Source organism: Microcebus murinus, chromosome 25, assembly GCF_040939455.1.
Source record: "Microcebus murinus isolate Inina chromosome 25, M.murinus_Inina_mat1.0, whole genome shotgun sequence".
Classification (NCBI taxonomy): Eukaryota; Metazoa; Chordata; class Mammalia; order Primates; family Cheirogaleidae; genus Microcebus; species Microcebus murinus.
Genome location: NC_134128.1, coordinates 4,740,259 through 4,767,245, shown reverse-complemented (window position 1 = coordinate 4,767,245; position 26,987 = coordinate 4,740,259). Strand labels below are relative to the sequence as shown.

The window sequence follows — 26,987 nt, the reverse complement described above, 5'->3', positions numbered from 1 at the left end:
CATGTGGTATGAAAGACATCTGAATGTGCTATCTTACACTGTAAATTTTTTTTTTTTTTTTTTTGAGACACAGTCTCACTTTGTTGCCCAGGCTAGAGTGAGTGCCATGGCATCAGCCTAGCTCACAGCAACCTCAAACTCCTGGGCTTAAGCAATCCTACTGCCTCAGCCTCCCAAGTAGCTGGGACTACAGGCATGTGCCACCATGCCCAGCTAATTTTTTTCTATATATATTAGTTGGCCAATTAATTTCTTTCTATTTATAGTAGAGACGGGGTCTTGCTCTTGCTTAGGCTGGTTTCGAACTCCCAACCTCGAGCAATCCGCCCGTCTCGGCCTCCCAGAGTGCTAGGATTACAGACGTGAGCCACTGCACTTACACTGTAAATTATTTTTAGGTATATTTGTAATATTTCATGAAAAAGAAAATTTCTAGAGAATTGATAAACTTATTTATAAATAGTACCTTCTTTTTTTTTTTTTTTTTTTTTTTTTTTAGACAGAGTCTCGCTTGTTGCCCAGGCTAGAGTGAGTGCCGTGGCGTCAGCCTAGCTCACAGCAACCTCAAACTCCTGGGCTCAAGCAATCCTTCTGCCTCAGCCTCCCCAGTAGCTGGGACTACAGGCATGCGCCACCATGCCCGGCTAATTTTATATATATATACATTAGTTGGCCAATTAATTTCTTTCTATTTATAGTAGAGACGGGGTCTTGCTCTTGCTCAGGCTGGTTTTGAACTCCTGACCTCGAGCAATCCGCCCGCCTCAGCCTCCCAGAGTGCTAGGATTACAGGCGTGAGCCACCGCGCACGGCAGTACCTTCTTTTTAACTAGTTAATTCTAAATGATCTGTCCTAATTGAAGTATAATTATGACTCTCTGGGAGAAAAAGGTAGTTTTCAATTTACAACTTTACAGAATAATTTCTAGTATTCTTTTCCATAATATTTCCTGGAGTTATTAGTAACAGAAACTTATGAATTAGCAGAATGTTCTTTCATCACTACTTTTACAGTATATATGTCCTTTGGAAGACATTGATGTGAGAAATTAAAAATCTAAGAACTAGAAAGGAAAAATATTTAAGAACATAGAAATTAAACCAACATATGAAGAATGAGATCACATAATGAACCCTTTATTGTTTAACAAAATAAATGTTAAGATAAGTATATTTAACTGCAGATTTACCTTAAAACAAGAAGAAGAGAAGAGAAGGAATGCTGATATGTTGTATGAGAAAAATAGGGAACAGTTAAGAAGAAAAGAAGAACAATATAGAAAAGAAGTTGAAGCAAAACAAGAACTTGAACTCACTCTCAGAACACTAGATATGGAATTGAGGACTGTAAGAAATAATTTGGATCAGGTAAATCAATCTTTGGTAAAAATTTTATAATTCTAATTTATTTCATCAATATTATTTATCCCTTTGATTTAATATATATAATGTCAGTTTAAAACAAACAAAAATGTTATTTCATCTTAAAAATTTACTACGACATTAATAGCTACAGTTATTATAAATCTTGTCATTTAATGCTCAGTATATATTTTCTGAATGAAGGAATGGAAGGTAAGTTGAATTTAATCACTAATATAAATGTTGATTTAGGCATTGTTATGTTAAAATACAGGCTACTTTTAAAATTATAATGAAACTAAAATGTTTTGTAAAGAAATTTTATATCACAATACTATATCTGGCTGTATTTAAGAAACGTTTCTGCTTTTTGATGAAATTACCTATAATTTATGGAGTTAAATTTTTTTAGGAATAAATAAAAGTGCTTATGTTTTAATAGGCTACTTTTTGACAGATTTTTTTAAGGGTTCTTCTCTTAATTAACCTTTTAGACTTTTTTTCAGTGCTATTAGATCAAAAAGTTAATGTATCTGTAGGTAGTACAAGAGCGAGATGACACTCAGAGGCAACTTTCTCGAGAACAGAATGCCAGAATATTACAAGATGGGATTCTGACAAATCACCTTTGCAAACAAAAGGAGATAGAAATGGCTCAAAAGAAAATGAATTCTGAGGTATTTTCATAGTCATTTTCAAGTATGTGTGTTTCTATATTTGTATATGTATATATTTAAAAACCCAACTATATGAATGTAGAGGATTTTTAAACCATATTTTGGGGTTGGTGGTGGAGGTGGCATTTTTGGCACATTGGATGAATAATGTTCTTAATTCAGCTCCATTTGTCTGTACAGTCAAGTAGTGACATTCACAGTGTCCTTATTCAAGGGAAAACTTTTTAACATTTTCCCTGGGAATTGATGATCTCTCCATAATCTCCAAGCCCTTGCTACTAATAATAAATGTTCTAGTTTTTAGAAGTAATTTGATGCTCTAAATATATTAATGTAGAGATTGATTTATTACTCCCACCAGGTAAGGAGGAAAAGTAGAGCCAGCTTAGAGACCATATTTTGGATTTCATTTTCCTCTCTTTTGAGAAGAGTTAACAGTTTGCTCCAAGTAGTATATTATTTCAGTACAAAGAACTTTTGAAAAGAATGATATGCCATAAATATACACAGTGATAATTTATTGATAAGTGTTTTATTCCTAATAAAATAGTTCGGTGTATTTCCCCCTATTTCACATTTACTATTGTTTTAAACATGAAAAAGAAATAAAAATTATTATAATAACAAATAATCTCATGATTTTCTAAGAAGAACTCTATAAATTTTATCTTATTTACCATTAGTGTTTTGAAATCAAAGGCTTCTTTTGTGTTTATATGTTTATACCAGAGAAGTAGCTGTGATTTGGTGGAGGAGCCCTAGAAATAGTCAGAGGATTTGGGGAAAATCCTGCAGATCGCTTACATTTTTAACCTCTCCTTTTCAGAATGAGTTCATTGATGTATGTAGAACTGCTTAGTACCTTGCCAGATTTATCAATAAATATAATTCTTTTTTTTTTTTTTTTTTTTGAGACAGAGTCTTGCTTTGTTGCCTAGGCTAGAGTGAGTGCCGTGGTGTCAGCCTAGCTCACAGCAACCTCAAACTCCTGGGCTCAAGCGATCCTTCTGTCTCAGCCTCCCAAGTAGCTAGGACTACAGGCACGTGCCACCATGCCCGGCTAATTTTTTCTATATATATTAGTTGGCCAATTAGTTTCTTTCTATTTATAGTAGAGACGGGGTCTCGCTCTTGCTCAGGCTGGTTTTGAACTCCCGACCTCGAGCAATCCGCCCGCCTCGGCCTCCCAGAGAGCTAGGATTACAGGCGTGAGCCACAGCGCCCGGCCAATAAATATAATTCTTACCACTGACTATAAAAATGTTAAGAAAGTAGAATATCTATAGAATATTCTCAAGAAAAAGGAACTTACAACTTGGGGAAATTTCATCTGTTCAAATATTAATGTATGCAGAGCTAAGGGTCTTATTACTATTGGGTAGTGTGTAGGTTATTTATCAGAATATAAACGCAGTTTTTTTAATGTAGTCAAATTTATTAATCTTTTATTTTATATCTTTGGTTTTGTTGTAATTCAGAGAAAGACATTTCCAATTCTGAGATTCTTAAAAATTCTATAGTCTACTAGGACAATTCCCACAGTTAAAAAAAAAAAATTCTGTAGTGGTTTATTTATTACATGCAGTGATTCAAATAAACTTTTGAACTCTTGGGAATTTATGTTCTGTAAGGTTTGAGGTTTTGATCCAGTGATTTTTCCATTTGTATATCCACTTATTACAATACTTTCATTGTATAAACATACAGGTTATTCTTTAATTTCATAGGGAATTATGATATGTCATTGTTCTTGAATGCTAGCTAAAAGTTTCCTTTGTTTTACTTAGGTTTCTCATAGTCATGAAAAAGAAGAAGACCTGTTGCATAAAAATCACATGCTGCAGGATGAAATTGCCTTGCTACGACTGGAAATAGACACGATAAAAATTCAGAACCAGGAAAAGGAAAAGAAATATTTTGAGGATATTGAAATTGTGAAAGAAAAGAATGATGACCTTCAAAAGACTATAAAACTGAATGAGGAAACATTAACAAAAACAATATCCCAGTATAGTGGACAACTTAGTGTTCTGACAGCTGAGAATACAATGCTGAATTCTAAACTGGAGAATGAAAAACAAACTAAGGAAAGACTGGAAACAGAAGTTGAATCATACCGTTCTAGACTGGCTGCTGCTATACATGATTGTGATCAAAGTCAGACGTCAAAAAGAGACCTAGAACTTGCTTTCCAGAGAGCAAGAGAGGAGTGGTTTCGATTACAGGATAAAATGAATTTTGATGTGTCTAACCTAAAAAATAACAATGAGATTCTTTCTCAACAACTTTCTAAAACTGAAAGCAAATTCAATAGCTTAGAAATTGAGCTCCATCACACAAGAGATGCTCTCAGAGAAAAGACTTTGGTTTTAGAACGTGTACAAAGAGACCTTAGCCAAACACAGAGTCAAATGAAGGAAATTGAACAAATGTATCAGAATGAACAAGGTAAAGTTAATAAATATATTGGAAAGCAGGAATCTGTAGAGGAGAGATTATCTCAACTGCAAAGTGAAAATATGTTGCTTCGACAGCAACTGGATGATGCTCAGAACAAAGCTGATAATAAAGAAAAGACAGTAATTAATATTCAGGACCAATTTCATGCAATAGTCAAAAAACTTGAAACTGAGAGTGAGAAGCAAAGTCTTATGCTACAAGAAAGAAATAAAGAGTTAATCAATGAATGTAATCATTTGAAAGAAAGACAGTATCAGTATGAAAATGAGAAAGCAGAAAGAGAAGTAAGTATCAAGAAAGAAATATTTTTCAGACTTCCTGAAAGAACATTTAGAGTAATATTTGGTTATGGATAAATGTTGAATTAGTTGAATATAAACATAGATGAGAAACGTATTTACTATATCAGCTTAGAAACATACCTTGTTTCCACCAAATGACAGTTAGAGTTGATTGCATAAAACATTATGTCACCTATGAAATCTTAAGAGGTTAAATTATAAATTGTTAATAGATATAGACTAATATTAACAGTGTTGTCTTAATACTCCTGAAAGAACAATTTTATTTTGAGACAGATTCTCATTGTGTTGCCTGGGCTAGAGTGTGGTGGCGTCAGCCTATCTTGCTGCAACCTAAAACTCCTGGGCTCCTCCTGTCTCAGCCTCTGGAGCAGCTGGCACTACAGGTGCATGCCACCACGCCCAGCTAATTCTTTGTGGAGACAGGGTCTTGCTCTTGCTCAGGCTGGTCTGAAACTCCTGGTCTCAAGCGATCCTCCCACCTCAGCTTCCCAGAGTGCTAGGACTACAGGTGTGAGCCACCATCCCTGGCCTGAAATAACACTTTTAATGTCCTTATGTTGGCATGTCATAGGACCATGATGAAGTTGATAAACAGAAATGCTCATATCTGAAATGAGCATTTCAAAATTAAGATTCAATTAAGTGGGTTACTTTGACAGTTAATTGCACATTTCCCAGATGAACTAAATTGTATTGCTGTATCTTGTAATACTTTTCCTTCAGTAGCTTTATATATTTTAGTTGGTATAATTTTACTTTTTCATGTTAATTTGACTTAAATCTGAAAAATATTTCAATCTCAATTTATGTATTCTTATAAGACCTCTCAATTCCTTAAAGGAATCTACCTTTTATTAAATCATAACTTGGGACATGTGGTAAATTTTAGCAAAGTCATATTTGATATAATCTTCTCACTGGTATCTATAATTTGCCATGAATATCTTTACAAATAATTTTTATTTCAAGGCTCAATGACTACTATTTGTATATAACTTTGTCCACAACAAAGATAATTGTAGCTATCTGTGATTTATTACTAATAGTTTGGCATTGGATGTCCATTTTCAGACTAATGAGGCTGTCAGGATTCTTGTATAGTGGGAATGGAGTAAGTAGGGGAGAGAATTATAACAGTTGAGGGCAAGAGGAGGGCATGGAAGGAGGTTACCTATGGCCTTTAGGGCCATTAGAATTTTGCTTTTATTCTGAGATTGGAATCTACTGGAAGGATTTGAGCATGCGGTTGAATATTAAATATATGAAGAACTCTGAGGTTGATTTGAGCTTCTAATGAAAAAGAGGGAAAACATCTCACAGTGCAGAATTTACCACCACCAGTCCCCACCCCCCATATCCTCATTTCTTTTTGAGACTTCAGTAGGTTGTTAAGCATTGCAGATTCACCAAGAGACAGGATGAATATCGGGCTGAATCTGTTGTCTAAATAGCAGAATACTAATTTGACAGGAAGGTAACACCCTCTGTTGTCCTTCACTGAATTCAGTAATAAGCAGGACTGTGTACACAGAAGGTGAACTGATGTATATGGTGTTATTTTTCAAATTATATATGTTAGAGTTAAACATTATTGACATAATTTAATAATAAGGTGATTTATAAAATCAGTAACAAAAAATTATCTTATCAGGTAGTTGTGAGACAACTACAACAAGAACTGGCTGATACCCTAAAGAAGCAGTCTATGTCAGAGGCTTCCCTAGAGGTTACATCCCGTTATCGCCTTAATTTAGAAGATGAGACACAGGATTTAAAGAAGAAATTAGGTCAAATCAGAAGTCAAGTATGTATGAAATCCTAACATGTCATGTAGATTAACATGTCAACAATTAATCTAAAGCTGGTTCAATAATACAAAGTGTTTCAGGATATTACGGTTTTCTTTTTTATTTTCATTATAGTTAATCTTATTACAATTTTGTTATCTTTATAATGCACTTATTTCTTAAACTTTCATTTTCACTCTGATTTTTTTCTTATAATTACATACATGTTTTCTTATAGTATTAATATTTACCATTAGGAAAGTTGAGAATTATGTATCATTTCTCAGAGACTTTTTCTTGTTAAACAGTAGTTTTTAGTGATTTCTCTATTGCCACGGTAAGGCAAGCCAGATTAAACAGATCAGAGGATCATGTTTAATGGAATGTTCCAGAAAATTATCTTTTTTTTTTAAATTTCAGAATATTACAAGGGTACAAACATTTTGGTTACATAAATTACTTTTGTACCCTTTGAGTCAAAGTTATAAGTGTGCCCATCCCCCAGATAGTGTGCATTGTACCCATTAGGTGCGAATTTACCCATCCCTTCCTCCCCCCTCCTACCTGCTTGATCTCCGATGAATGTTATTTCCATATGTACACATAAATGTTGATCAATTTGTCTTTTTTCTTTTTTTTTGAGACAGAGTCTTGCTTTGTTGCCTAGGCTAGAGTGAGTGCCGTGGCGTCAGCCTAGCTCACAGCAACCTCAAACTCCTGGGCTCAAGCGATCCTTCTGTCTCAGCCTCCCAAGTAGCTGGGATTACAGGCATGCGCCACCATGCCCAGCTAATTTTTTCTATATATATTAGTTGGCCAATTAGTTTCTTTCTATTTATAGTAGAGACGGGGTCTTGCTCTTGCTAAGGCTGGTTTCGAACTCCTGACCTCGAGCAATCCGCCCGCCTCGGCCTCCCAGAGAGCTAGGAATTACAGGCATGAGCCACTGCGCCCGGCCTGTCTTTTTTATTATCTTTACTTTTGTGAATGAATATAGAATCTGTATATATTTATTTCATGGATTTCAGATTAACTTGTACAGGAAGGCTATTATACTGTTTTCTAAAATGCAAATGTTTTTGGTTAATTTACAAACTATTTAAAAAGTTAAGGCATTTCCTTCATTTTCCTTTCATTTTAAATATATTGTAAAAGCATAGAAATATTCAGGTCACATATAGTATTAATATGTACCTACAGAATGGAAAATTAAAATTACCTAGATCTTGCCATTGGACTTTTAAAAACAAGTTTATTGAAATATAGTTCACATACCATACCATTCACCCATTTAAAGTATACAACTCACTGCCTGTTCATGTATTCACAGTGTTCTGTAACCATCACCACAAGCAATTTCAGAACATTTTTATCACCGTGGAAAGAAACCCTGCATCCCTCAGCTGTCACCAACACCCTCCATCCCTCTCATGTCCCTCCACCTTCCCCAGTCCTAGGCAACCACCAACTACTGTGTGTTTCCATGGATTTGTCTGTTCTGGACATTTCCTATAAATGGAATCATATGATATGTAGTCCTTTATGATTGGCTCATTTCGCTTAGCATAATGTTTTCAGGGTTCATTTGTCTTGTAGCACGTATCAGTACTTCATTTCTTTTTATTGTCAAATAATATTTTATCATATGGCTACACCAGCTAGAGGTTTATCAGTTGATGGACCTCTAGATCGTTTCTACTTTTTTGGCTGTTATGAGTAATGGTGCTGTGAACATTCATTTACAAGTTATTGTGTGGACATATATTTTTATTTCCCTGCCATTGGATCTTATCCTCAGAGTTAATTGGGCTGATATCATCATCTCTCTGTCTTATTCATGCTGTCCTTCCTGCCTGTTCTGTGTCTGTTCTTCTAGCTTCATTCATTCAGATTGGTGCACAATTTCCCCTTCATAAAGCTCTCTCTGACTGTTCTCTCTTGCACCTTACACTTCAGTGCTTATTGTCTAGTCTGTGCAGAACAATTTGGCCCTTAATTTTATGTTGCTTTTATTTTTTTTATGAGAGATAATCTTGTATAATTATAAATTCACCTAAGGGAAGTCATTCATCCTTTTATAAATTAAAAATATTTTAGCCTAAGAGTTGTTAAGATGAAATAAAATACTTTATATCATACCAATGATTTCTTCTTTGAGATATTGACATAGTAAAGGTTTTATTCTAAATGTATTTTAAGCAATTAAATATAAAATTAATGCCAAGTAATCTAATAGAGGAGAATTATTTAATCACATTCTCATCCGTTTCTCACTGTGAAAAGAAAAGTCTTAATTTACCTTCCTTCATTATGTAGCCCCTACTGGAATTTATAGATTGATACCACTTTACCAACTGAAAAGCTCTGAGTTCCTGTCTTTTCTGATCTGCTGTAACGCATAACCTTAACCTACTTATCAGAGTACTTGTTAAAGCAGCCCAATCTAAACAATTTCTGGAAATGAATTGATTCAGGAACCTTGATTTAGCAATGGAGTACAATATTTTCAGGTCACTGGCTTTTGCCTGTCTCTGCTGGTCACGTAAGCTCTGTACTACTCAGTCCAGGAAGTGCTCTGTGCATTGCAGTATGTGATTGTTGCCCACTTAAGAGAGGAAAATAAGCTATAAATTATATATATATATATATATATATATATATATATATATATATATATTTTTTTTTTTTCTTTTGTTTTTGAGACAGTCTCACTCTGCTAGGGCTAGAGAGTGCCATAGCATCAGCCTAGCTCACAGCAACCTCAAACTCCTGGGCTCAAACGATCCTTCTGCCTCAGCCTCCCGAGTAGCTGGGACTACAGGCACGCGCCACCATGCCCGGCTAATTTTTTTCTATGTGTTTTTAGTTGGCCAATTTTTTTTTTTTTTGAGACAGAGTCTTGCTTTGATGCCCATGCTAGAGTGAGTGCCATGGCGTCAGCCTAGCTCACAGCAACCTCAAACTCCTGGGCTCAAGCAATCCTGCTGCCTCAGCTCCCGAGTAGCTGGGATTACAGGCATGCACCACCATGCCAGGCTAATTTTTTCTATATATATTAGTTGGCCAATTAATTTCTTTCTATTTATAGTAGAGACAGGGTCTTGCTCTTGCTCAGGCTGGTTTTGAACTCCTGACCTCAAGCAATCTGCCTGCCTCGGCCTCCCAGAGTGCTAGGATTACAGGCTTGAGTGCACCCAGCCAGCTATAAATGATTATAAGTGCACAAAAGTACTGTTGACTAGTGAAACTAGTGACAGTTTTATGAAGTACTGGGGATGTATTTGGGCCTCAGGCTGCCCATTGCTGCCATTTTGGGTGGTATGAAGAATGATTCAATGCAACTGTAGGAGGCCACTTTCATTGGCATGCCACCTGCCTAAAATATAAAAATAGTAATGCTCATAGCAAATACTATATGTAGCTCACTATGGGCCACATACTCTTCTAAGTACTTGGCATATATCCCCCAGTTTAATGTTCCCGGCGTCCCAGTGAAGTAGATACTATTATTCTCTCCATTTTACAGATGAACAAACTGAGACACAGAAAGTTTATTTGCTCAAGGTCACACAGTTAGGAACTGGTGAAGCTGGGTTTCAGAACCAGGTCTTCTGGCTTCTGTGTAGATTCTGCCGCTCAAACTATTTCATGAAACGTGGTCGTCACCTAGTATGTCATGATATAAATTTTAACTTTTATTTTTTTTTATTTATTTATTTTTTTTTGAGACAGAGTCTCGCTTTGTTGTCCAGGCTAGAGTGAGTGCCGTGGCGTCAGCCTAGCTCACAGCAACCTCAAACTCCTGGGCTGGAGCGATCCTTCTGCCTCAGCCTCCTGGGTAGCTGGGACTACAGGCATGCGCCACCATGCCCGGCTAATTTTTTTATATATATATCAGTTGGCCAATTAATTTCTTTCTATTTATAGTAGAGACGGGGTCTCGCTCTTGCTCAGGCTGGTTTTGAACTCCTGACCTTGAGCAATCCGCCCGCCTCGGCCTCCCAAGAGCTAGGATTACAGGCGTGAGCCACCGCGCCCGGCCAAATTTTAACTTTTATAATCACTGGCATAGCCATGGTCACTCACATATATAAATATTTAAAATTATGGTTGATGTGGTAGTACTTGGGATTCAAAAATATACATGCTTACTGTAATTTCCCATCTTCCCCTATTTTAACAATTTTGTAAATTTGAGAATCTGGTAAAATATAATTTGAGAAGAAGAATAATGTTGTGTTTTAGTCTTAGAGCAAGGTTGGTAAACTTTTTAGTAAAGGGCCAGATATATTATTTTAGGCTTTGTGGGCTGTAAGATCATTGCAACGATTCCATTCTGCAGTTACAGCACAAAAGTAGCCAAAACAGTATACAGATTGAAAGGGTGTGACTGTGTTCCAATATAACTTAGTTACTAAAACAGGTGATAAGCAGTTTTGTACTTGATTATTAGTAAAGTGTTTTTTTTTTTTATTCTTTGTTTTAGTTGGAAGAAGCACGGGATCAACATGCAGAGGCTGTACGATGTGCTGAGAAGACGCAGGATCACATGCAAAAGTACAATTGAAAGAAGCACACAAAATAACTTGAGTATTTATAAAGCAAATAAGCAGTGTAGTTTGAGAATTGTATCAGTTATGATAATAAGTACATCTCTGTGAAGGCAAGGGAAAATTTCAGCTTTAAATTATTTTGAAATGCACAGTTTTTGTACATTAACTCTAAATTTTGTGTTATCTACAAATGATCTAGAAAATGATAGTTGCCAAATTACGTCCTTTTCAAATCCTTAAGAATTTATGTAATTATACATTCAAATGTTTGTTTCGAAATTACATGATATTTTAAAAATGTATCTGTGAGAATAATTTTTTAAAATATACATTTTAGGCTTGAAAAAGAAAATTGCAAGTTAAAAGTTACAATCAAAAAGCAAGCGGACAAAATTGAGCGTCTTCAGAAAAACTTGTTAAGTGCAAGTTCAGTAAGTCAATATCTTAATTTCTGTCATACTGAAAATTTTATTTCTCTAGTAGTACAGGTTGAGTATCCCTTATCCAAAATGCTTACAACCAAAAGTGTTTCAGATTGTGGATTTTTGTGGATTCTGGAATATTGTATTTTTTTAGGAATGTACAAATGTCTTTTTATTCAAAAATACAAAATTATCTGTAGGCTCTGGAATATTGTATATGATATAATAGCCTATCTGTAGGCTCTGGAGTATATATATTATATAATTATCTGTAGGCTCTGGAATATTATATATGATATAATAGCCTATCTGTAGGCTCTGGAATGAATATATATATATATATATATATATATATATATATATATATATATATAAAATAAAGTATCTTGGGGATGGGACTAAGTCTAAACACAAAATTCATTTATGTTTTGTATATACCTTATGCACATAGCCTGAAGGTAATTTTATACAATGTTCTGAAATAATTTTATGCATGAAACAAAGTTCTTACTGTGTTTTCACTGTGAACTGTCACATGAGGTCAGGTGTGGAATTTTCTACTTGTGGCATCATGCATGCACTCAAAAAGTTTAAGATTTTGGATTTCACAGTTTCAGATTAGGGATGCTCAACCTGTAGTGTACATGTTTCTTGATTTAGGATGGGGTTACATCCCAATAAAGCCACTGTATTAATAAGGTGAAAATATCATATGAAGAAAATGTGTTTAATATGCCTAATATTTAATATGATACAAACATCATAGCTTAGCCTAGCCTACCTTAAACATGCTCACAACACTACTTTAGCCTATAGTTGGGTAAGATCATCTAATACAAAGTCTGTCTTATAATAAAGTGTATGTATATATAATACTTTATATAATATATAGTATATTATTGCATATAATAACTTTATATAATAAAGTATATCTCATGTACCACATATTCACAATTTCTCACTAGCCTAAGAAAAGACCAAGAATCAAAATTCAAAATACATTGACATTGTGATGGTTTCAAACGATTGTAAAGTCAAACAATTTTTTAAGTTGAGCCATTTTAAGTGTGTCAAAGTTACAATGATTTCACACCATTGTAAAGCCAAAAAATTGTAAGTCAGGCCATCATAAGTTGGGATCTCTTTATATATAAGAATATTTTGGGCCGGGCGCAGTGGCTCATGCCTGTAATCCTAGCACTCTGGGAGGCCGAGGTGGGCGGATCGCTCAAGGTCAGGAGTTCGAAACCAGCCTGAGCAAGAGTGAGACCCCATCTCTACTATAAATAGAAAGAAATTAATTGGCCAACTAATATATATAGAAAAAATTAGCCGGGCATGGTGGCGCATGCCTGTAGTCCCAGCTACTTGGGAGGCTGAGGCAGGAGGATTGCTTGAGCCCAGGAGTTCGAGGTTGCTGTGAGCTAGGCTGACGCCATGGCACTCACTCTAGCCTGGGCAACAAAGTGAGACTCTGTCTCAAAAAAATAAAAAAAGAATATTTTGGAAAATATAAAAAGTCTCATTGACAAAAATATTTATTGCCTTCATGTTGATAGTACTTGCTACTTATAGTGCAAGTCTTCTTGATTTTATAGAAGTTGAGTGAATTCATGAAATTAATGATTTTGGTGGCAAAATTTTAATAAAAAAAGATTATGATACTCTAAAAACAGTATTTATTTATTGTTTTTAGAGACAGGTTATTACTCTGTTCCCCAGGCTGGAGTGCAATGACATGATCATAGCTCACTGCAGTTTCAAAATCCTGGGCTGGGCCAGACCCAGTGGCTCACGCCTGTAATCCTAGCACTCTGAGAGGCCGAGGCAGGCAGATCGCTCAAGGTTAAGAGTTCGAAACCAGCCTGAGCAAGAGCGAGACCCTGTCTCTACGAAAAATAGAAAGAAATTAATTGGCCAACTAAAAATATATAGAAAAAATTAGCTGGGCATGGTGGCTCATGCCTGTAGTCCCAGCTACTTGGGAGGTTAAGACAGAAGGATTGCTTGAGCCCAGGAGTTTGAGGTTGCTATGAGCTAGGCTGATGCCACGGCACTCTAGCCCGGTCAACAAAGTGAGACTCTGTCTCAGGAAGAAAAAAAAAAATCCTGGGCTGAAGCCATTCTCCTGCTTCATCCTCCTGAGTAGCTAGGGGTATAGGCCTGTGCCACCAAGCCTGGATAATTTTTAACATTTTTTATAGAGGCAGATCTCAGTATGTTGCCCAGGCTGGTCTCTAACTTACGGTCTCAAATGGTCCTCCTGCCTCAGCCTCACAAAGTGCTGGGATTACAGGAATGAGCCACTGAGCCAGGCCTAGTAGTTTATGTATACCATATTTTGTTTATCCCTTCATCCATAGATAGACATTTGGGTCATTTCCAACTTTTGGCTATTGTGGATAATGCTGGTGTGGACACTGGTGCACAGCTGCTTGAGTCCCTGCTCATATTTCTAATACCTTATAAAATTCTGGGAAGAAATTTGAATAATGATTTGATCTAGAATTGTGAGTTTTTCTTATAATCTAAATCCTTCAGTGAGATTTTGACAATGAATTGCTTTTAAGATTGTAATTTGTATTCCCCATCAAGAATGAGTACTAGGTCGTTTTATTACAAGCATTTTCCTCCCCAAAAGGAATGTTTTTCTCTCTCTGAATTTTAAAAATGAAAAGAGATGCCAGTGAAAAAGTAGAAATGGTCGCTTCTGCAGGACATTATAGAGTTAATGTAGTTCTCTTAGCATTGCAGATTCAAAAACTAGTTTTTTTCCATTCACCTGTGTTCATCAGCCTTTCAAAGACTTCACAGTCCAATCTCAGAAAAGATTGATGTGTATTCTAGGATACCAATTTTTTGATGTATGGTGAAAACTATATCACTGTTTACCAAGCAGAACAGGATTTCCCTGTCATTCATGCTTTCCTTTGTAGGAGTGAAGATCAGAAGATTGCATTGTGAATACTAAATTGGAGCACGGAGGTAAATGCTCCTACCAACTAGTTTCTTTAAGTCAATTCTGTATACATACACCTATGGGGGAACTACAACATTGTTGTTGACTGGCCTTTGTGGCCAAGGAAACATTGAAAAGTTTTTTTTTCTAGGCTTCATATAAATTATTACCATTTTATTAGAATTCTTTTCATACAAGGGACATGACAATATATTGATAAGTAGTCTTCTGTGAATGACAGTGCCAGAATATGTTTGCTTACATGTATGTCAGACATGAATATATTAAGGTATTAAAATTAGAAAATTTGTATTAATAAATTCCCATAGAAATGAGTTAGGAATGTGGCTTAGAATTGTTAGCCACTTTGAAGTCCACCCTGTGAATCAAATTTTTCATAAGAAACAGCTTTCTGGCCGGATGTGGTGGCTCACACCTGTAATCCTAGCACTCTGGGAGGCCGAGGCAGGAGGATCACTCAAGGTCAGGAGTTCAAAACCAGCCTGAGCAAGAGTGAGACCCTGTCTCTACTAAAAATAGAAAGAAATTAATTGGCCAACTAAAAATATGTAGAAAAAATTAGCTGGGCATGGTGCATGCCTGTAGTCCCAGCTACTCAGGAGGCTGAGGCAGGAGGATTGCTTGAGCCCAGGAATTTGAGGTTGCTGTGAGCTATGCTAATGCCACGACACTCACTCTAGCCTGGGCAACAAAGTGAGAATCTGTCTCAAAAAAAGAAAAGAGAAGAAACAGCTTTCAGCCAACTCAGTCAATACCCCTTAACTTCTTCCAGAGGTTCTCATCTCATGAATTCTTAAGCCAGAGATTGCCTGGGTTAAGATATTTGAAGGACACAATTTTGTGGTGAAGAATCTGGATTGGGAAGATAAGAGAACTCTAGTTGACAAAAGTCTCCAAGTGATATAGTTGAGTGTGCATCTGAAGGAAATTTTACAATAAGACTGTGGACAAGGAAATTATTCACAAGAAAGCAAAGGCAAACAATTGATAATCTGACCCTCATTCATTATTTAAAAAAAGACAAAGTATGCTGGTCCACATCCTAAGAGTCGGGGTACCCCCCCAGGATTAGAAAATAACACAACTTTTCAAAATAACATTGATAGGAATCAACATCAAATGTAGACTAGTAGCTGTATATACCAGGAATGGTTGACAGGTGTATGGTTGAGTTTATTATCAGTGAGTAGCGAACTGGAAGGAGGAGCCGGCAGTAAAGAGCTTGGGGCTGGAAAGGTAGGTTAGGGAATCTGGGTTGAAGTCCCGAGCTTTAAGGAGCTCTGAGAGAATTTAAAAAGAAGAATAGTGAGGGACAGGACTCAACATCAGGGATGCTGCATTTAGAAATGCATTGTGGTCAGGGGAGCAGAGGGTGGGTGTGGTTAGTGCTGGCAGTTGGTGCTGAGAGGTAAAGCACATGAAGGACTAAAGAACAGGGTGGCCCTGAAGGTCCTCAGAGTTTTTTTTTATTGGAATTATGGGATTAAAAATCAGATTTTAGTATAAAAGAACACAAATGAAGCGATGACAAGTGATGAAAAATTAGATCTCTGGATAAGACCATTATTAAAGAATTTTGGGATCCAATGAAAGGGGAGAAGCAGGATGACAGAAAAGCCACAAGAATTAGGCAAAAGTTGTGTTTTTGTTTGTTATAGAGAAGACTTAAACTTTATTTCAAGAGAAATAGTTATTAAGACAAGAAAAATTGAATCCCATGGAAGAATGTTTACAGAGAATGAGGGTATTTAGCTCATCCTCAAGTCAGGTGACAATCAAAAATATAATGGGGACCATGTGGGAGTTATCCAGAAATTGTCTTAGGAAGATATAACAAATTCTGGAATATCTTAAACTATTACTGATGATGTTACTAGGGCATCTTTGAAAATTAACATGTAAACATAACTAATCTTCTAAAAAATTTTTATTAACACTTAGCATTTTATGTATAAAAACCACTACTTTTAAAAATAAATTTTGGGAGTTTAAATTCCAGAAAAAATAATGATGAGAGTATGAATCATTTTCAGCAGTTTTAAGAAGTGTTTTTGATTGGAAATCTGTCTTTATTGGCATCAGGTTTATAAATTGCATTTTATAAATCTGTCCAAACACATATTACTCATGAACTGATGAGAAATAATATATTTAAGAAAGAAAAGTATCTCTAGATTTTAAACATAATTAAAAAAAATTTTTTTTTCAAAGTGTGAGGATGAAAAGGAAGACTTAAAGAAACTTACAGAGTTAAAACAATCTCTGGAATATAACTTGGATCAAGAAATGAAGAAAAATGATGAATTAGAAAAAGAATTATCCGGGTAAGATTTTACTATTTCAGATCATCTCATCTATTAATTCATTTAACTATAATTTTACTTTATTAAAACCTAAATGAAAATTAATTCTATATCTCCATTTTTATAAATAAATTATTCCATTTAAAAATTTATTTCAAGAACTTAAAACACAATCTGAAACTCTTTTCCAGTGGCCAAAATAATACACTTACTCTTTAATGATTTTTTGAAAACAATAATGGCAATGCCTTTTGCATATAATGCCAACTGTACTCTTTTTATTATCTACTTTGAGTTTTTCTTTCTGGCGCTATTTTAATAGTTTTATGGTTATCTTTCCTTATTTTGGTAGTGTCCTTCCTTTCAGCATTAAAATCTTTTAATATCTAAATATGTGTGTCATTCTTTAACAACATCAAAAATTGTCTTGATTTAATTACATGTTCTTTCTGTCTGTTTTTAAAATTATAAAATATATCATGGAAATTTATTTCTTTTCTGTGTGTATGTCCCATGTATATGTGAGGTATACATGTTGTTAAACTTCTGTTTGTTTTAAAATATTATGCATATATCTCTCATACATATAAAAATACATGTATGACTTAAAGAGGGAAAAATAGAAGGAACACTTGTCTTTCTACCACCCAGATTTAGAAAATGGAATGTTTCCCAGTGTCTTTGAAGCCCCTATTATGGCTGCTTTTTTTTTTTTTTCATTTCAGAATATTATGGTGGTACAAATATTTTGGTTACATGAATTGCTTTTGTACAGTTTGAGTCAAAGTTGTAAGTGTGTCCATAACACAGATAGTATGTATTGTACATGTTAGAAGCCACTTTACCCATCCCGTCCTCCCCCCTCTGCTTTTCTGTTTATTTGCTGAGTACTTAAATTTGTTCTCTGATTCTAATCAGTATTTGTCTCTTGTCGTCTTTGTTTACATGGTTTTGCATCCCTTTCGCTTTGTTAACAGGATACTAGCAAAGATCTCTAGATCTCTTCTTAAAAGTCTTCAAGTTTTAGCACTTTATCTCCTTATTTATTTCCTTTAAGTCTCTACCTATATTCTTTTCTCCCTCAACTCAGACTTAAACGATGTTGTCTTTCCTGTCTCTTCTTCTACTTCCAATGATCTTGATGTTTTTCACATGTATTTCTTTTCTTCTTAGGGACTGTGGTCAACAGATATCAAAATGTATTTTTGGGTCTTTTTAAAATGTTTGTATATACGTATGCTCTCTTTAGCTTGTATACTGATCTCTGGGTTATAGCTGATATTTAATAATAGGTTAATGTTTTATATTAACATACTAAAATGGATATAAATTATAAAAACTGTATGGTTACAATATCAACTCTTTATCTGCTATATATGTCATAAAAATTTTCTTCATGTTATTTACCTAAGATTATAATGTTAGAATGTTTTCAAACAATGTTAGGTTGAAGCAAATGAAAGAGGATCATAATTTATAGATTTGTTTCTTTTATATGCCAGAACATGATATCTGTTTAAACAATTATTAAATATTTAATCTTAAAAATTTTGACTTACTTATTCTGTACATTCCTGCAGATTGAAGAACCTTTTAAAAATGACGAGAAAGAAGTTAAATGAATATGAAAATGGACAGTTTAGTGTCTATGGAGACTTAAAAACCAGTCAATTTGAAACGGATATCCAGATTAATAAGCTAAAACACAAGGTAATTTTTAATCAATTTTGGAACCCCTCCAAAAAAATCACTTAATTTTGGAAAACATAAATCTCTCATTGTTTTGAGCGGTAAAATAAAGGTTTTTCTTTTCATTTTATGGACTTGATTCTAATGGAAAGGATAGCTTTTTTACTGCATCATTTTTCTATAAAAAGGGGATACTGTTGATTCTCTTATGTCTTGAAGCCTGGCCAATGATCTAATGGTAGTACACCATCACATGATCCAAAATCTCTAGTACCAAATCAGTTCTTTTGGCAATAGCTTTATTGAGATTTAATTAACATACCATGCAATTCATGCATTTAAAGTATACAATTCAGTGGCTTGTAGTATATTCACTGGAATATGCAGTCATAACCACAGTCAATTTTAGAACATTTTCATCACCCTAAAAACAAACTACACATTCCATAATTGTCATCCACCAGTTTTTCCTTCCTGACTCAGCCCTAGAGAACCACCAATTTGCCTACTCTGGACATTCAGATTGATCGAATCATCATATCTTTTGTGACTAGGTTCTTTCACTTAGCATAATGTTTTCGAGGTTCATCTGTGTTGTAGCATGTATATCAGTGCTTAATTTCTTCTTATTGCTAAGTAATATTCCATTGTATGGATATGGACATTTTATCTATCTGCTCGTCAGCTGATGGACCTTTGAGTTTTTCCCACTTTGTGGCTAGTATTAACAATGCTGGTATGAACTTTCATGTATAAGTTTTTGTGTCTGCATATGTTTTCATTTCTCTTAGGTGTGTACTTATGAGTGGAAAACTAGGTCATATGATAACTCTATGTATAACCTTATGAGGAGCTGCCATTCTGTTTTCTAAAGCAGCTGCATCATTTTACATTCCCATCAGCGTTGTATGAGGGTTCTGATTTCTCTGCATCCTTGCCAACACTTATTCTCCATCTTTTTGATTGAAAAAGATTCCATCCTAGTGGTATGAAGTGGTACCTCATTGTGGTTTTGATTTGCATTTTCCTAATGATTAATGACTTTAAGCATCTTTTCATGTGCTTATTGGCTGTTTGTATATGTATTTTGGAGAAATGTATATTCAGGCCATTTGCCCACTTTTGTATCAAATTATTTCTTGTTGTTGAGTTCCTTGTGTATTCTGGATATTAGTCCCTTGTCATATGAATAGTTTGCAAATATTTTCTCCCATTCTACAGCTTGTCTCTTTACTGTATTGATTGCTGTGCAGAGGTTTTTAGTTTAATATAGTCCCATTTGTCTATTTTTGGTTTTTTGCCTGTGCCTTTGAAGACTTAGCTATTAAATCTTTGCCTAGAACAATGTCCTGAAGCATTTCCCCTGTGTTTTCTTCTAGTAGTTTTATAGTTTTAGGTCTTATGTTTAAGTCTTTAATCCATTTAGAGTTTGATTTTTGAATATGTTGGTAGATAGGGATTTAGTTTCATTCTTCTGCACATGCTTATGCAGTTTTCTCAGCACTTTATTTATTTATTTATTTTTTATTTCAGCATATTATGGGGATACAGATTTTAAGGTGTCAATAAATGCCCATTTCCCCCTCTCCCCCCACAAGTCTGAGTCTCCAGCATGACCATCTCACAGATGGTGCACATCTCACTCGTTATATATGTATATACCCACCCCCCTCCCCCCTGCCCAATACCCTATTACTGCAGTACCTATGTGACCACTTAGGTGCTGCTCAGTTAATACCAATTTGCTGGTGAGTATATGTGGTGCTTGTTTTTCCATTCTTGGGAAACTTAATAGTATGGGTCCCAGCTCTAACCAGGAAAATATAAGATGTGCTATATCACCATTGTTTCTTAGAGCTGAATAGTACTCCATGGTATACATATACCACCTTTTATTAATCCATTCTTGGATTGATGGGCACTTGGGCTGTTTCCACAGCCTTGCAATTATGAATTGTGCTGCTATAAACATTTGAATGTGGGTGTCTTTTTTGTAGAGTGTCATTGGATCTTTTGGGTAGATGCCCAGCAATGGGATTGCTAGATCAAATGGTAGATTCACTTGTATCGCTTTAAGGTATCTCCATATTGCTTTCCACAGAGGTTGAGCTAATTTGAAGTCCCACCAGCAGTGTAGGAGTATAGAATTTTTTATTTCCATCTTGATTTCTTCATTTATGAAGTAATCATTTAGTAGGAGGTTGTTTAATTTCCACGTTTTTGTGTAGAAATGTGAATTTCTGTTAGGGTTGATTTCTACTTTTATTCCACTGAGATCTGAGAAGGTACATGGTATGATTTCTATTTTTTTAAATTTCTTGAGATTTACTTTGTGTAAATCTCTAGGATATGGTCAATCTTAGAGAATGTCCCGTGAGCTGATGAGAAGAACGTATATTCAGTGGATTTTGGGTAGAATGTCCTGTAGATGTCAGTCAGACCCAGTTGTTCCAGGGTTTTGTTTAAGTCCATTATTTCTTTATGAATTTTCTGTTTGGAGAATCTGTATTGTGCCGTCAGTAGGGTGTTGAAATCTCCAGTGATTATGGAGTTGCTATTAATCCTTTTGCTTAGATCCAGTAAGGTTTGCTTTATGAAACTGGGTGCACCTAAGTTGGGTGCATATGTATTTAAAATTGTTATCTCTTCTTGTTGAAGTGTGCCCTTCACCATTATATAATGACCCTCTTTGTCTTTCACTACTTTTGTTGGTTTAAAAACTAAATTGTCTAAAATTAGAACTGCCACGCCAGCCTTCTTTTGGCTTTCACTTGCCTGGAATACTGATCTCTACCCTTTTACTTTTAGTCTATATGCATCCTTGCAGGTTAGATGTGTTTCCTGAAGACAGCATAGACTTGGCCTGTATTTTCTTATCCATTCAGCCAGCCTATGTCTCTTGAGTGGAGAGGTTAAGCCATTCACATTTATTGAGAGAACTGATAGGTAAGGTAGATTACTGTTCATCCTGTTGGGTTGGATGTTATTGCTTTGATTTCTCTCTTGAGCCATTGTATTATCTGGCCTTTAATCTTTGGGTTTTGGTTGTTTTTATATTCGTGAGTTTTTATTATGTTGTTCCGTGCGTAGCACTGTTTTGAGTACTTCTTGTATGGCTGGTCTTGTCTTGGTGAATTCTCTGAGACTTTGCTTGTCTGAGAATGTCTTTATTTCTCCTTCATATATGAAGCTTAGTTTTGCAGGGAATAAGATTCTAGGCTGGGCATTGTTTTGTTTCAGAAGAGTGAGAATGGGGCCCCAGTCTCTCCTTGCTTGTAAAGTCTCATTAGAGAAGTCTGGTGTTATTCGAATTTGCTTTCCCTTGTATGTCACTTGCTTCTTTCTTCTTACAGCTCTTAGAAGGGCCTCTTTAGTTGATATTTTGGTCAGTCTGATGACTGCATGTCGTGACATCTTCCTGTTTGCATTGAATCTCCCAGGGGTCCTCTGAGCTTCTTGAACTTGTATATCGAGATTTTGAGCAAGGCCTGGGAAATTTTCCTGTATTATATCTTCAAATAGCTTGTCCAACCCTTGGGTATTGTCTTCTTCCCCTTCTGGTAACCCTATGACCCTCACATTAGGTTTCTTCACATAATCCCACATCTCTTATAGGCTTTGCTCTTTTCTCTTGTTGCTCGGCTCTATCTCTGTGATGGCTTTAGTTAGTTGGAGGGTGTTATCTTCAAGCTCTGAGATTCTTTCTTTTGTTTGATCTACCCTGTTCTTGAGACTTTCCACTGTATTTTGTAGTTCCCTGAATTGATTCTTCATTTCCAGGAGTTCGGTTAAACTTTTCTTCATTGTGTCTATTTCTTTAATGAACTTTTGTTCTAGGTCCTGGAGGCTTTTTGTGGTTTCTTTGTGTTGGTTATTGAGTTGTTGTTGCAGGTCAGTGAGTGTTCTTTTTTTTTTTTTTTTTTTTTTAATTTTTATTTTATTTTTTTCTTTTTTAAGGTCCTTTCTGGCACTGAGCAGTGAATGTTCTTATGATCCACATTTGAAATTCCTCTTATGTCATTTTGGTTGCCTGATTTTGGTTGGTGTCCGTTTCTAGGGGGCTGGTGCTCCTCTTTGTGGGTGTGTTTTCCGTTTGGTTCTTCATATTTCCTGAGTTCCTTCGCTGATTTCTTCCCATGTCGATCAGCTGTTGTTTCTTTCCTTTAGGTTTTTGTTTGGGTATTCACACGCCTTGTTTAGTTTCTGAGCCGTTAGGTGGTGTCTGTGGGTGAGATTCGACCACTCCCTGTATAATGAGTCAGTGGGTGCCGTGGAAAGGCTGTGTAGGATGCCGTCCCTGTCAGTAGGTGGCGCTTGCTTGGAGGAACAGGGTATGCTGTTGTTTTTGTGTCCTGTTATCAGCTCTTGTTCTGGGCGGAGCTGGGTTGGGTAAGCCTGCCCTCAGGCACCACCAATGCCGTTAGCAGGGGTCAAAGTTCTGTTCTCTGCTTCCAGGAAAAGCTGTCAGGGCAGGGCTGGAATGGTCCCACTCAGCCAGAAAGTCTGCTTGTGGGGGTGGGGCTGTCTGAGACCCGCAGTCTGGAGCAGGCCTTGCTTCTTTCCACCCTCCCCAACTCCGCAGCTATTCCTGGGCCTCTGCCAGCAGGCCAGACCACACATCACCAGGCCTCCCTGGATTGTGAGGCCTGTGGGGAGGTTCCCTGCGCAGAAACGCTGCCTGGGCTGGGCACACGGCCTCCCTTTGTTGGGAGGGTTGCCCTCTAGGATGCTGATCTGCCCCCGGAGGCACACACACCTCAGCAGGCTGTTCACAAATATCCCTTCTGTGCCCCGGGCAATGCTAGACCTTGGTGCACGGGATCTGGTCTGCAGGTCCGACCTCTGGGTCCCAGAGTTCAAACTGTATCCCCACCAGGGAGAGGAGTTCTGGTCCCAATTCACCCACAGGGAGCCCAAGCTGTGTCTGTGTCTCTCAGCCTCTGAGTCGGCACCGTTCTCCTGGGAACACTGTGCCAGCAGCACCCGGGAGGGCTGGCGGGTAGGGAGCTCACAGTCTGAGTTCCCCTTAGTCAGCTGTAGGGTCCCAAAAGGGAAGGTCCCGTTCCCTGGAGTTGCCTCCGGCTGGTGGCTGTATTGTCTCCATGGGCAGCCGCAGGTAGGGTTGGTGGAGGGGAGAAGGAGGCAATATGGTGCCTGCCGCGCAGCTTGGGTCTGTGCACACGGAGGTGCACAGGAATTTGGGAGTTGGTGCCCTGTCCGCTACAGGCTCACTGCTAGCCGGAGGCGGCTGTCTCTGGGCTGGTGTCCGCAGGTCTCTCCTTCCACTGGGGAGCCCACCAGCAGTCCCAAATGCAGGGGAGGGGAAAGGTGATTTATCCACCTACCCTTCCCACTGGTCTCCGGGCTGCTCCGGCGGTCTCAGCTTCCGGTTCTGCTCCGAAGCGTCCTCCTGTGGAGTCTCCCGGGGTCTCAGGTACCCCTCCTTCCGGCCCTCGTCTGCTATATGCTTGCCTTCTTGCCTCTTTTTTCTAATTTCTACAGAGACACTCTTTCTGGCGGTGTTTCTCGTCCGCCATCTTGATCCTCCTCCTCTCAGCACTTTATTGAAGAGGGTATCCTTTCCCCAGTGTATGTTCTTGGCACCTCTGTTGAAAATCAGTTAGCAATAAATACATGGATTCATTTCTAGGTTCTCTATTCTGTTTGGTCTATGTTTTTATACCAATACCATGCTGTTTTGATTGCCATAGCTTTGTAGTATATTTTAAAGTTAAGTAGTGTGATGCCTCCAGCTTTGTTCTTTTTGCTCAGGATTACTTTGGCTCTGCAGGGTCTTTTTGGTTCCATACGAATTTCATATTTTGTTTTTTTTGCTTCTGTGAAGGAGGTTATTGGTATTTTTGATAGGGATTGCATTGAATTTGTAGATTGTTTTGAGTAGTCTGGTCATTTTAACAATATTAATTCTTTAAATCCATGAGAATGAAATGCCTTTTCATTTGTTTGTGTACTCTTCAGTTTCTTTCATCAGTGTTTTGTAGGTTTTTTTTTTTTATTGTAGAGGTCTTTCAGTTTGATGTTAGGTGTGGGTTGTCATATATGGCCTTTATTGTGTTGAGGAATTTTCCTTCTTTGCCTAATTTGTTGAGTTTTTTATCAAGAAGGATGTTGAATTATATCAAATGCTTTTTTGGCATCTGTTGAGATAATCGTATGTTTTTTTCCTTCCTTCTGTTGATGTGATGTATTACATTTATTGATTTGCATATATTGAACCATCCTTGATCCCTGGGATAAGTCCTTAGGTTTCTGTATGTATGTTTATCAGGGATTTGGCCTTCAGTTTTCTTTTTTTGACATGTCCTTGTCTGGTTTTGGTATCAGGGTAATGCTGTCCTTGTAAAACAAATTAGGAAAAATTACCTCCTCTTCAATTTTTTGGAATGGTTTGAGAACTGGTGTTTGGTTCTTCTTTAAAAGTTTGGTAGAATTCAGCAGTGAAACCACTGGTCCTCAGCTTTTCTTTGTTGGAAACTTTTTTATTACTGATACTATTTACTACTGATACAGTCTCACTAATTATTATTGGTCTGTTTATGTTTTCTATTTTTTTTTTCAGTCTTAAGAGGCTATATGTATCTAGGAATTTATCCATTTCCTCTAGGTTTTCCAATTTCTTGTTATATAGTTGTTCATCATAGTCTCTAATGATCCTTGTATTTCTGTGGTATCAATTGTAATATCTCCTTTTTTGTTTTTGGTTTCATTTATTTGGCCTTCTCTCTTTTGTTTCTTGTTTAGTCTAGCTGTCAGTTTTATTTATCAGTTTTATTTATCTTTTCAAAACCCAATTTTTCATTTAATTGATCTTTTGTATTTTTTTAGTCTTTTTTTTTTTATAGCTCTGTTCTGATCTTCATTATTTGTTTCCTTCTACTAGTTTTGAGTTAGATTTATTCTTGCTTTTTGGTTCTTTTAAGTACATTGCATTGTTAGGTCGTTTATTTGAAGGTTAGGTTTGTTTGGTTTTTATTATTATTATTTGAAGTCTGCCTACTTAATATTATATAGGTGTTTGTTGCTGTAAATTTTCCTCTTAGCACTGCTTTTCTGTATCACATAGATTTTGGTATGTTGTTGATAGATTTTCATTTGATTTGAGAAATTTTTTTATTTTCTTCTTAATTTCTTCATTGACCCATTGGTCATTCAGGAGCATGTTGTCTAATTTCCATGTATTTGTACAGTTTGCAGAGTTCTTGTTACTGATTTCTGGTTTTATTTCATTGTGGTCTGAGAAGATACTTGATATGACTTTTATTTTTAAAAACTTTTCCAGGCTTGTTTTGTGTCCTAATGTTTAAACTGTTCTGGAGAACGTTCTTTGTCCTGAGGGGAAGAATATGTATTCTGCACCTGTTTGAAGAAATGTTCTGTAAGTGTCTGTTAGATCCATTTGGTCTATAGTGCAGATTAAGTTTGATGTTTCTTTGTTGGTCTTTTGTCTAGATGATCTGTCCAACACTGAAAGTGTGGTGCCCAAGTCCCAACTATTACTGTGTTAGAGTCTATCTCTATAGCTCTAATAATATTTGTTTGATATATCTTGGTGCTCAGTTGTTGGGTTCATGTACATTTACAGTTGTTGTATCTTGCTGAATTGATCCCTTTATGATTATATTATGGCCTTTTTTGTTTCTTTTTATTTACTTATTTTTTTTTTACTTAAAGTCTACTTTGACTGATGTATTATAAATATTGTGTGCTTTCGGTTTTCATTTGTGTGGAATATTTTTTTCCATCTCTTCACTTTCAGTCTGCGTTTCTTTATAAATGAAGTGAGTTTTCTGTAGGCAGCATATAGTGTAGGTCTTGTTTTTTATTTGTTCCACCAGTCTATATCTTTCAATTAGGGAATTTAAGCCATTTACATTCAAGGTTCTTACTGATAGGTAAGACTTATTCCTGTCATTTTTAAATTGTTTTCTGATTGTTTTTTGTATCCTGTGTTCCTTCATTCCTTTTACGGTTTACCTTTATAATTTGGTTGCTTTCTGTAGTGAAAATGTATGATTCCTTTTTCTTTTCTCATTTACATATCTGCTCTGTGAGTTTTATATTTTTATTTATTTTCATGATGGTAGATATCATCCTTTTGCTTTCAGATTTATGACTCACTTAAGCCTTTTGTATATGGTCAGTCCAGGGTAATAAATTTTTGCTTATCTAAGAAAGACTTTATTTCTTCTTCATTTTTGAAGGATAGCTTTGCTGGGTGTAGTATTCTTGACTTGCAGTCTTTTTCTTTCAACACTTTGAATATATCATTCCATTCTCTCTTGGCCTGTAAGGTTTCTACTGAGAAATCTGCTGTTAGTCTGATGGAGATGTCCTTATATGTGACTTGACTCTTTTCTCTTAAAGTCTTTTTAGAAATCTCTCTTTGTCTTTGATTTTTGATGGTTTCATGGGTTTTACTTTGCTTTGT

General features: G+C 36.2%; 1 protein-coding gene across 8 annotated transcripts in view; it reads left to right on the top strand.

The window, feature by feature from the left end:
* ANKRD26 (ankyrin repeat domain 26) overlaps positions 1-26,987 on the top strand; it is a 105,221-nt gene that overhangs the window by 63,426 nt on the left and 14,808 nt on the right. For all 8 annotated transcript variants that reach the window (XM_075997623.1, XM_075997618.1, XM_075997621.1 and 5 more), the window contains 8 exons: positions 1,185-1,368; positions 1,902-2,039; positions 3,827-4,783; positions 6,456-6,608; positions 11,078-11,148; positions 11,482-11,575; positions 16,758-16,870; positions 18,430-18,559. In XM_075997623.1, the coding sequence (XP_075853738.1) occupies positions 1,185-1,368; positions 1,902-2,039; positions 3,827-4,783; positions 6,456-6,608; positions 11,078-11,148; positions 11,482-11,575; positions 16,758-16,870; positions 18,430-18,559 (1,840 nt within the window). The remainder of the gene's footprint in view (positions 1-1,184; positions 1,369-1,901; positions 2,040-3,826; positions 4,784-6,455; positions 6,609-11,077; positions 11,149-11,481; positions 11,576-16,757; positions 16,871-18,429; positions 18,560-26,987) is intronic.